Here is a 12,264-nt window from a genome sequence, read left to right on the forward strand (position 1 = left end):
TTCCATTTTTTATTTTTTGTAAATAATGTTTTCTGTGGAGAAGTTTGTAGGATATTTCTTTAATTTTATTTCTAACATGATATTTCTGTCATAACAGCCACACTTTTTTCCAGCAAATCAGTTGACTCTTTAATAAAGACATCCAGTGAGATTGAATATAAGGTACAATAATGATTTCTCTTTGGAATAGTATGGCCTTATTATTACTCTTGGTTTTTATGGTAAAACAGGTTTTTGCCAACATAAGATTTAGTAATATCAAAAGACGATGCATCAGAAGAGCAGGAAATGGACCACTTGACATGACCACATTGAAATGGTCTATGCATTGTATCTAGGTGGCAGTAGCGCATGGGTGAGCTACAGTCTAACGTAAAACATCTGAAGAAGAATACGACATACGACGGAAGAGATCGTCGTATTCGTTATTAAATTTGTTACCAAATGATTCAGGTTTCATTAGACTTTTAACAAACATGAATCAAGAGAAGTATCCGCGGTCATCCATTGAGGATGATTTTAATTATGGCACGAATGTCGCGACGGCGAGCGTACACATCCGGATGGGTAAGTCGATACGTTGATGTCTACGTAATCAGAAACACAGTCATTAATGTAATACGGTCTGGAAATTACTGACATGTAAAACACCTCGAGCTGTTTTATTTCGATTTTTAATTTCACGTTGTTGAGGAGACAGCAGGAGATGCACATAGTATGACGCAAATGATAAATCAGCTGTCACGAGTCACTGAGCTCCTCATTGTTTTTAGCAAATGTCATTTTTAGCATGCAAAGAAATGCCACACGTTTCTTAAAATGTCGCATGCAGTTGTCAAACCAGTTTTTAAAAATACTGTAGATGTTTTTTTGACCAGCTTTCCTTTTCTGAAGGATGCTTTTTTGATGATATTTGGAAGAAATGTTATTAAACCTTTATAGGCATGTACTATACATCGCATTTTATTGATTTGCAAGTTTGTTGATTCATTGTTACAATAATTTCTTTTGCTCAATGAATGATTATTACTTATTATTTCACCAAAAAATGTAACCAATATTTTACTTTATTGAAATAAATTGTATTTAGAACACTGTATTACACTCTTTAATTAAGTTAAGTATGGAGGGCGAAACCTGGAAAAAGTATAATTAAATAAATACGCAAATTAGGCATGGGCTAGTATAAGATTCTGACGGTATGATAAAAATATCACGGTTTCACAGTATTGTGATCAATACTCTAAAATATATTCTTTTTAAATGTCAGGATGAAAAACAAAATCTTACATATACCATAGGAATGGTATAGCAGAAAATGTTGACTTTTCTAACCGTAGTGTACCTTAAAAACGTTTATCGTCCTATGCATAACGCAAATATATAAATAAATGAGTAAATAAATCCATAAATTCCTACATAAATAAAATAATAAATAAATATGAAAATAAATAAAAATCCACAAATTCCTGCATGAATAAAAATATCAATAAATAATAGTGTGGGCAGGTAAATAATTCAATAAAATACATGAATGTGATGTTGATAGCCACCCTCTCATTAGCATGTTGGGAGCGGGATGAAATATTGAGGTAAAGCTGGTTTTATATTTACATATTCAGACTTTCTCCTTTATAATATAATTTCGGAAAAGCAGTCTTTGCCATTTCCAAATAGTCAAAACATTATGGCAGCCAATGACTGTCAAAGTACAACACTGTTCATAGTCAAATAAATAATGCTAATGCTGTTTTGAATCATATTTACATCTGATTTCAGACCGAATATTCAAAGTATCATGGTAAACACTATAGGGAACATGTCACAAGTTGTCATTGAATGAATATGCGAATATAAAACCAACTTTACCTCTGTGGGGGAAACAAACTTTCAGTTTAGCATTTTCTTATTCCCCTAACATTCGTGTAATTTATTTAATTATATACCTGCCTGCACTATTAATTATTTATATATTTATTTATGCAGGAATTTGTGGATTTTTTAATATACATTTGTTTGTTTGTTTATTTATTTGATATTTATTTATTAATCTATTGTTTTATTTATGCAGGAAATTATGGATTTGTTGGCTCATTTATTTATAAATTTGCGTATTTATTTATTGTTTTTGCAGGTTTCGCCCTCCATAATTAAGATGTATAAAATCACTTTTGCATGTGATTGTCAACACAATAGGACTAATTGTCTTTTTATAGTCATTTATTTAGTAATTTATTTGTGTATTTCTTTTCCAGATTTCCTCCGCAAGGTCTACACCATCCTGTCATTGCAGATTATCATCACCACGGCTGTATCTGCCCTGTTCATGCTCTGTAACCCCATTAAAAACTTTGTGCATGAAAGGTAAGCCCAAGTCCTTCCTGTAGGTTAACCACACATCATTCTGCCTGTTAATTAGGACAAAGTAGACTTTCATCTGTGTAAGTGTGTTAATGTTAACTGCTCTGTTTATTTCTCAGTCCCTCTCTAGTGCTGATATCCGCTATCGGCTCTCTTATCCTGCTCCTTGCCTTGGCTTTTTATCGTCACCAGCACCCAGTCAACCTTTATTTGCTGTTTGGATTTGTAAGTATAACACTAAAATGATCAAACTAATATATTAAAATGCATAATAAATTAATAAACAAATGTATTTATAATTTATTTAGAAATAATACAGGTTTTTTTTGTCATATAATAAATTGTAATGTAATATAAACAAATAATAAAAAGTGTGATAATATAATGGCTGTACATAATCCACTGTTTAATCAATGAAGAAATTATTATTATTTTGAAAATAGACATGACCAAGACACAAAATGCCAATTCTGTCATACAAAGACTCATTATAATTATCTCTCGCATATTTTAAAAGAATATCCTTTTTAAAAGATGGCAGACAATGTTTTCATTTGGAAAATTTATTAATGGACATATTTTAAAAGGTTTCTTCTGGATTAATATTACAGTGTTAGCAGAAATCAAGTTGAAAACATTTATATGTTTTTTGTTATTATTATTATTTTTGTATTGTATTTTATAAATTTATTATTAATTTATGTTATTATATATATATATATATACACACACACACACACACACACACACACACACACACATATATATATATATATATATATATATATATATATATATATATATATATATATATATATATATATACATATATAATTTTTTTTTTTTTTGTGAACATTTGATATACATTTACTGACTGAAAAAATGTGTAAATCATTGTTAATAAATTATTATTAATATATATTATTATTATTATATGTTTGCATGATCAATTTGAATTGTCTTTGCCATAATAACGTTGCAATAAATCTCGAATAAATAAAAAATGATGTAATGGTTGTGCTTTTTATACAGACTCTGCTGGAGTCACTGTCTGTTGCTACTGCAGGTAATTTTGTGTCATTTCTAAATTTATAAGCATCCAGTGTGAGGATAAAATCTGATGCAGCCATAAATGAACACTTGTTTTATTTATTTTTCTCCTTCCAGTGTCATTTTATGAGTACACCATAGTCCTCCAGGCCTTTGTGCTCACGTCTGCTGTGTTTCTGGGTCTCACTGCATACACCTGCCAGTCTAAAAGAGACTTCAGCAAACTCGGAGCCAGGTATTTCTGTCTTTCCCTTCGGCTCAAGGCCCAGCTCTGTCACATTTATCATGGTAACTGAGTGCAAGAATTATTGTTTTAATCCATTTACTCCTGAATCCATGTGGAGTGACGCGGCCACAATTGTCTCTGGAGAAACATTCTTCTTTTCGGTCATTAAAATGAAATGTAACAAAAATAATGGGGCTGGGTGAGTCATAACTCTGTTATATGATATGATGCATGGTCCACTCGTCCACATGGGAAGTTACTGGGAGGGGAAATTAATTTCTTTGCGAGGAGGATTGAGGAATTCCTTGATTCATATTGTTGGTCGATGTAATAGCTTGCTTGATGCAACAATTCTTGCTATGTCTTTTGTTGTTGTTTTTTTAATAATCCATAATGATAACAATTTACTTGCAGAAAACTAACTTGTTCTTCTTTTTTAGTTTGTTTGCGGGCCTGTGGATCTTGATCATAGCCAGCTTTCTGAGGGTGAGTTTGAGGCATATCAATAAATGAACTGAATGCTCTTTAAAATACTTGTTTGCTAGACATAAATGCCATTGTGAATGTATGTATGTATGTGTGTATATATATATATATATATATATATATATATATATATATATATATATATATATATATATATATATATATATATATATATATATATATATATATTTTTTTTTTTTTTTTCAATTCAATTCACCTTTATTTGTATAGCGCTTATACAATGTAGATTGTGTCGAAGCAGCTTCACATAAAAGGTCATAGTAAATAGGAACAGTGTAGTTCAGTTTGTAGTGTTTAAGTTCAGTTCAGTTTAGCTCAGTTCAGTGTGGTTTAATAATCACTACTGAGAGTCCAAACACTGAAGAGCAAATCCAACGATGCGCAGCTCTACAGATCCTGAACCATGCAAGCCAGTGGCGATAGCGGAGAGGGAAAAAAATCTTCTCTAAATGGCGGAAGTGAAGAAAAAAAACCTTGAGAGAAACCAGACTCAGTTGGGCACGACCATTTTAATTTCTCCGCTGGCCAAACGTCTTGCGCAGAGCTGCAGTCTCAGTGGAGGAGGCTGGAAGCTGGCCTCAGCGAAGACTCGTCTGTCTCTGGAGCATCACAGGAATCAGTCTCATGTTCTCCACTCTTCCATGACCATCACAGTAGCTGCTCAGGATACGGCCTGGTCCAGGATATGGAAACCTTGGGATCATCTCGTCATTGGTCTTGGATCGAATCAGTGACTCTGCATAGTCTGAGGGCCTCGGGAAGAGTATTCCCAGGTGGAAATGGAGAATAAAGAAAATAATTAGCGTAGCTGCTATTCATAGTGTATATAAACAAGATGCAGAACCTGTGTGGAAGCCCCCTAAGTGGTGCACTGAGTGTATGCTTTACTGAACAGATAGGTCTTTAATCTAGTTTTGAATTGGGAGAGTGTGTCTGAGCCTCGGACGTTATCAGGAAGGCTATTCCAGAGTTTAGGAGCTATAAATGAGAAGGCTCGACCTCCTTTACTCGACTTAGCTATTCTGGGTACTACCAGAAGCCCTAAGTTTTGAGATCTTAAAGAGCGAGTTGGATATATGTATATGTGTATATGTATATATATATATATATATATATATATATATATATATATATATATATATATATATATATATATATATATATATATATATATATATATAATCATTTTATACCAGGGCTGCATAAAATTGGAAAAAGTCTAACATTGCGATATTTTGTTAGTCTGCGACATATATTGCGATATGAATACAATTGTCTTGAATATCTCTGTTTGGAGAGCTTATCATGTGAGATTGATTGCAATGATTCTGTAGGTGTGTGCATCTGCATAAAATCCAATAAACAAAATGAAAAGCATAGATAAAAACAATAAAGAAAAAGATGGAATTGAAATAAAAGCCTAATAGTATTCAGGTACAGTAATTAAGAAAAAGAAAAATAATTCAATAAAATTAATCATTATTAACATTACTTATGGTACAATTCCTTAGGCCAAACGCTTTTAAAATCCTCATACACTCACAGGCCTCAATCACAGAAATGATAAATCCAAACTCAACACTTGCATATCCTGCGACGTGACTATTGAGAAAGATCACATTGCGATATCGGTGCTGAAGTGATATATTGTGCAGCCCTGTTTTATACATATTTCTAAACTAGTATAATAGGTGAATGGAAGTGCTTAATTGGTATTGAACGTGTAACACGCCATGCTTCTCCTTGCAAAATTCAAGATTCAAGGCACATTTCCTAAGCTGTTCAACTCTCTGTGCAGTTCTTTTTCTACAATGACACTGTGGAGCTGGTGTTTGCTGGGGCCGGAGCTCTGCTGTTCTGCGGCTTCATCATTTTCGATACCCATTTGCTGATGCACAAGCTGTCCCCAGAGGAGCACGTCCTGGCATCCATCAACCTCTACCTGGATATCGTCAACCTGTTCCTGTACATCCTGCGCATCCTCGACGCCATGAAGAAACACTGAATGCTGTGACACTCATCCTCAATGTCACAGGTGAATGTCGGTGCACTCCATAAATAATACTTTAATTTATTTTAACACACTTTCCTTTCAATAAAACAGTGGGTTTTGGCGCTGCTGGAATAATCAAATAAAAAATGAGGTATTAATTATTAGGCGAATTAAGTGTTGCATCTGTGGACCAGAAATCATTCTAAGCATGAATAAAAGTCTTTAAAAATACATGCACTCTGAACGTTAATTTCCTTAATTAGCAGTTTTCATATTATTAGTGTATGTATGCCCTTCTACTATTGAGGCATAAAAAAAACTCCTCAGATTTAGCTTAATTTTGGTTATTAGTTGTGATCGGCTCCTTATTTTCATCTTGCAAAGTGGTAATTGTCATTTAAATGGGCAAATGTGAATGTCTAAAAATGATTGTACGATTTTCTCCTGCTCTATTGACTGTTCCTAATTAGATTCCTTGGTTTTTAGTGAGATCTGTATCATTCTGTGGTGATTTCTTGTGAATTTCGATGTTGTGGTAAGTGAGTTGATGACTGGAGAACACATTTTAGGCTGTAACATTTAATTTTTGTGTGTTTGTAAATGGTATGTGTATTATTAATTTAACTCAACAGTCATTCGAAAACGCCCGGAATACCTAAACCTCATAAAATCTGCAATGAAACATCACACAGACATCTTAAAATATAAGAATAATAATCATTTTAATTTGTAGGAGTCTTTGGTTTTACATTGTAACATCGATAAAGCAGCATTGAGTCAGTTTTAAAAAGCACGCCAGTCATCTCATTTGAAATGAACTAGAAAACTCACAATATTCAGGGATCTCTGTATGCCTGTGCCCAAAGTGCAATAGTAATCATAATAAAAATGTTTTTAAATGCTAAATGGTCATGTAGACAAACTGAGATGTTATATAATTTTATGTTACTTGCTGTATAAATAAAAATAAAATAAAACAACTATTTTAACCTGTATGTATCGTCTTGGTGTACAACAGTTAGTCACCATCTTGAAGTTTGATTGGTTGAGCAGAGTTCCAAGTGTGATGACATCAACTCTGGCATCTCTGGAAGTTTGTACTATGGAAGGTGATCAGGGCCAAAATTTGTCTCATTGAACACAGTTTGACTGTTAACGCATCAGCAAATATAACAGCCAATTATATTGCTGTGTTTGAGACTACATTTGCATGCGAGTTGTATTGAGCTACATGTAAGCAAACATCAGACGGCAAGTTTATTCATCAAGGACTTGGTATACTGACATGTGCATATGCAAATATTAGACATAATATTGCACTTACATAAATATTGCCTTTTAACTTTTCAACGATTTTAAACTGCACGTTTAATTTTTGCATCTTAAACCCCAAATTGCACACTTTAAGCTAGCCTGTGTGCACATACAAACACACAGCCTTTTAGAGGATACTACATCTAATGCCATATGTGCACACAGATCCGCACAAGAAAAAAATTCCACAAGGGAGGAGATTAAAAAATGTTTCCACAACTCTGTTAAACAAGTACAAAGATTTTCCTCTACAAAACTTCAGATTGAAAATAACTTGCACAAATACATAGATATATACATTAGATGTCGACTACCCTGTTGTTGTCTATTGGAAGGAATGCATCAATAGAGCTGCCATTTTAGTACAGGGTAGCGCTCCTTTGAAATTAATGCGGGACCAAGGTGTAGTGGAGGACTTTGGCTATCTAGAGCCAGAGATTATGCATATATCTATGATCAGGAGTTTTCCCGGTGGTCTGTATGCAAATTTTTTTTTTTAATGCGAAAATTATAAATTTACATCACTTTTCTACATTGATGGATCAGTGACCGCACGGATATTGCCGACAAAGAGCGTATGTTTGTGTGCATGGAAATGTATTATCCTCCCTCCCTGTTAGATTTGATCTAATCCATATCCTGAAACACACACCACCACCCCCCCCCTGCTTTCACTTCTCATTCTACCGGAGGGAGTGATTCGATTGTGAATGAATCTCTGTTATGAATGACTCGTTCACTTTGCCGACAATAATACAAGTTTCTGGCAACGCAGCGCCTTGTTGTCATATTTCATTTACTGTGTTTTCAAAATTTATTCAACAAAACTATCATAAGCGGAGTATTTAGTACAGGTTGGTGCTACTTTGCTTTAAGGTGAATGCAGTAGGTGACTATTATCATCAGTAACGTTACTTGTTGAGCACAAAAGTTCGTAACATACAAAAATGTAAAAAACAAAATCATGAAACGTTCTGCCTTTGTGCTTGTTTTTTTGTTTGTTTCCTCGATACTACACCCGTACACAGCACTAAAGTCCAGCATCTTCAGATTGGCACACTGTCTTGAATGCGGTTGAATGATATTTGTCCTGGGAGCCCTGTACAAATGTGGCGGCGCTATTGACGCATGCTCTGAGTCCGTATGCGATATCTAGTGTATATATCTATGGTACAAATAGAGTTGTGCACTCAATAAGTTTTATCTATCTTTACGTTTTAAGCTATCTATAGAACAGAATCTTGTTCTTTTCCAGTCTCTATATATTTCTTGCCTTTGGAACAAAAATTATTCAAACTGCACAACATGCTTTGCTACTAATGAATAAATTATGCAGCGTACATACTTTTCTGGTGTCAAAATCAGTGGCATGCTTACTGGACAAAGATGCCTCGCATAAAAATGCTTAATGCGGTCAAACTGTATGTTGACAATAACAATTCACGTTTCTAGAAATAATTTTGGCACTGAAGACCCTCCATATTTTTATTCAAACTTTTGTTGTTCAAGATTAGAGTGTACGAGCACTTTATATCATTTGTAAACTTCAGTATCGCGTCAAAGCACGCACATAACATCACGGAACAGGAAAAGAAAAGGTTTGACTGCGTTCATATTTTCACTTTGAGCATCAGATTTTTTTCTTTCGATTTTATAAAGAGAGAAATGGCTCAGTTTGAAGCCTTCACAGATCTCTCGGCTGATAAAACCTGGATGTCTCTCAGTAAATCGGGCACGCGCCTGATGTCCTGTCTTAATCCCTCGGGTATTTCCAGCTTGCAGATATCTTGTTTTCTCACCAAACTCCGGATCAACTTCAGGCAGCATTCTTGTAATGAATACACTGACAAAAAAATAGAGCAAAACATTTAATTGAAACATCCGCATATTGATGTATAAGATTATGGATGGATAAATACCTGGAGCAGTGACGTAGACCGCTTGGAAATGCGGGTATCCGTACTCTTCATACTGCGCAGGAGCAGGAAAGTAAACTTCGCTTAGGTTAACCAGCAGCTTAGCTCCATCAGATGCTCTGAACATCCATGGATGAGCTGGAAAATACTATTTAGTGGAAACCACAACTGGAAACAAAAAGTTCTGTGATAGCGTTACTTACTCAGATAAGTGTTCATCTTAAGAGATTGCCCTGGATCTATGTCGCCGTAAGACACCGGCTTTCCCGAGAAGTTCAGCCACCATGCTTCGGCTGTTCTGCTGGATTTGTTAATAAAAGAGATGTATGTTGGATCTTCGGAGTTGAGAGATTTTAGAGGTGCGGGCGCTTCCTGTTCAGCCATGGTGCCTCTGCTCTGACAGATGTAGTGTCGCTGTATTACTGACAGGTGGCAGTGTTACACACGCTTTATACTGTCTACTCTTAAAGGGGTAGATCACCCAAAACTGAAAAAGTACTCACTATTTACACACCCTCAAATGGTTCCAAACCTTTATTCTATTGGCCACAAAAGAAGATATCCTGAAGAAAGCTGAAAACCTGTAGCCATTGATTCCATTGTAGGATAAACAAAAATGGAAGTCGATGTTTACAAGTTTCCAGCTTTCCTCAAATTATATTCGTGTTCGACAAAAGAAAGTCAAACAGTTTCGGAACTAGTAAAGGGTATGTAAATGATGATAGAATTCAACTATTTCTTTAACACAACATCCTACTCATCATCCAACATTTTGTTAGCAGAATGCTAATATGCTAATATGGTATATCTATAGGGCCAGTCAGAATCTGCAGACTTTTTTTGCTGTTTCTGCAGAGAATTTTGTAAAAAAATATATATATATATCTGCAAATTTATGTGGAATGATTTTGGGAGTATCATAACTTTTAACTTAATATATGAAATAAATTTTTTTTGTTTACTTTTATTTATTGTTTACAATGCAATTAGATCCACTTATTTGTTAAACAAAGAAAGTCTCTCATATAATATATCTACAGAAAGACAGAAAATACTACTCTACAAACTGTATTGTAAATAAATAATTAACATTTTAATATTAGTATTATTATATCACAATTAAATTAGTGAAATGAATTTAAAAACTGAAATGTACACACATTTACACATATAGACTCGATGGGCTAAAAATCTGCGGAAATCTGCAGATTTCAGCACGTGCAGATTCCATGTGGGCCTAGTTATATCTTATAAAACGTTTTTAAAAATATCTCCTTTATTTTAGGGTAATTTGCTTTATAAAATCAAGTCGTCGAAAGATATTGTGATTACAACATTTGACGGGCCTGGAAAAATAATAATTGGGTAATCTTAAACCATAAACCAGTAATCCTTATACACAACGCAATACAATGTTAAACACCTGTTAAAATGAATATTAAAAATATCATCAGTAAATGGAGCCATATTTTTACTAAATGTATAGTCAAATATAATATTTTCTTTTTTGGTTCTTTGTGGTTTACAGTTTAAAGTGTGTTCATTTATATCACATAATTCCTATTTTAATTTAAAGTTTCATTCTTAAAAAAAAAATATATATATATATAAATATTATATATACATATAATGACATGAATTAATAGATTAGGCAATTTATAATATCATTGTTTTTGTAATTGCCTAAAAACTTTAGATTTAATGTTTTTACTTAAATGAGTACAGCAATACTGTGAAATATTACAAGTTTTAAACAACTGCTTTTAATTTTAATACATTTTTAATACATTTTTAAAACATTTTTGTGATTGCAAACTTGAATTTTATGTATGTATTTTATGTATTATACATTTTTTATGCTTATACTATATGTTTATGCTGTATTTTTGATGGAAACTGGATTTTTGATAAGGTTCAAAATCACATCATTTACTTTATATAGAAATGTTTTGTAAAATTACAAGTCTGTCTTTGGATGAATTGAAGGCATCCTAGCTAAATAAATCCATCAGTATCTTTCTAACGCCACATAAAATATTAGTTTGAGAAAAAATATCAAGCGGCACAATGGCATTGATAATAACAAGTCTCTTGAGCATCAGCATATTAAAATACTTTATGTAGGATCATTTTACACTGAAGACTAGAGTAATGATGCTGGAGTAACCTCAGCTTTGCCAAACAAAAGTCTACCATAAGTGAATCAACTGCATATGTCTACTGGATTTAAAAAAGCACTTCTAGAAGTTTGATAGTCTCAATTTTAGGAGTCATTTGGTGTGCCATCCTGGATCCCCTCACCCGTTCTGTTCAGATAGAGACCCAAGGAAAGATGGGATGGAGAAATCCACTTAAAATTCCAGGGTGGCTGGTTCTTGAAGGATGGGGGCACTCCGAAATTCTTGCATGATGACAGCGAGGCTTTGATGTCAGTGTTTTTGTCTCTGGAGAAGCAGGGCAGGGCCAAAAAAGATCCTATTCTCCAGAGACAATGATTCACTTTACAGCTCAGACTATACACACACACACACACACACAATCATATATAGGCCAGGAGTCTTAAAGCACGCCATCCGTGTAAATGCGATCGCTTTTCAAAGTCTTAGAGAAGTGATTTATTTGGTTAAGTGTCTCCTTACTGCATCGTCCCACGCGTCTGGATGATGCTCTGTTAATGCGTTTTCCTACCTCTTTTTTCTTTTTGGTAGTTCCTCTATAATTTTCCTTGCCTTTATTTATAGTATTTCATTATATTATAAGAAGGTGGCGCAGCAGGTTTCTCTCTGATGTTTCTTGGCAGGTCGTGTTTGATGGAGTGGGTGGTTTGGCATTTACTCTAAAGGATTTCGAGGTGTTTTTGTTTGGCCCTTTTTTTGCCTATTTGCGCTGTTTGCTGT

General features: G+C 34.0%; 2 protein-coding genes across 2 annotated transcripts; one reads left to right on the forward strand and one right to left on the reverse strand.

Annotated features, from left to right (window-relative positions):
- Window positions 1–361: 361 nt before the first annotated feature.
- tmbim4 (transmembrane BAX inhibitor motif containing 4) lies at window positions 362–7,126 on the forward strand. The gene is made up of 7 exons (XM_056455834.1): window positions 362–567; window positions 2,256–2,364; window positions 2,481–2,586; window positions 3,394–3,427; window positions 3,529–3,646; window positions 4,078–4,123; window positions 5,943–7,126. Exons 1-7 carry the CDS (start codon window positions 477–479, stop codon window positions 6,147–6,149), a joined length of 711 nt encoding a protein of 236 aa, XP_056311809.1. The 5' UTR covers window positions 362–476; the 3' UTR covers window positions 6,150–7,126.
- On the reverse strand, window positions 6,843–9,771 carry vhll (von Hippel-Lindau tumor suppressor like). Its single transcript, XM_056455836.1, has 3 exons — window positions 9,571–9,771; window positions 9,371–9,505; window positions 6,843–9,294 (listed from the first exon to the last, which is right to left on the reverse strand). The coding sequence occupies exons 1-3, from the start codon at window positions 9,749–9,751 to the stop codon at window positions 9,122–9,124; spliced, it is 489 nt and encodes a 162-aa protein (XP_056311811.1). The 5' UTR covers window positions 9,752–9,771; the 3' UTR covers window positions 6,843–9,121.
- Window positions 9,772–12,264: the final 2,493 nt, after the last annotated feature.

The sequence above is a fragment of the Danio aesculapii genome, chromosome 4, assembly GCF_903798145.1.
Source record: "Danio aesculapii chromosome 4, fDanAes4.1, whole genome shotgun sequence".
Classification (NCBI taxonomy): Eukaryota; Metazoa; Chordata; class Actinopteri; order Cypriniformes; family Danionidae; genus Danio; species Danio aesculapii.

Bases quoted from the DNA above. Each gene is read 5' to 3' on its own strand.
- tmbim4 (XM_056455834.1), top strand. From the start codon at position 477: ATGAATCAAGAGAAGTATCCGCGGTCATCCATTGAGGATGATTTTAAT. The intron at 3,647-4,077 runs GTATTTCTGTCT...CTTCTTTTTTAG, and splicing joins TTCAGCAAACTCGGAGCCAG to TTTGTTTGCGGGCCTGTGGA. The intron at 4,124-5,942 runs GTGAGTTTGAGG...CTCTCTGTGCAG, and splicing joins TCATAGCCAGCTTTCTGAGG to TTCTTTTTCTACAATGACAC.
- vhll (XM_056455836.1), bottom strand. From the start codon at position 9,751: ATGGCTGAACAGGAAGCGCCCGCACCTCTAAAATCTCTCAACTCCGAA. The intron at 9,506-9,570 runs GTAAGTAACGCT...AGTATTTTCCAG, and splicing joins TAAGATGAACACTTATCTGA to CTCATCCATGGATGTTCAGA. The intron at 9,295-9,370 runs GTATTTATCCAT...TTTTTTTGTCAG, and splicing joins GGTCTACGTCACTGCTCCAG to TGTATTCATTACAAGAATGC.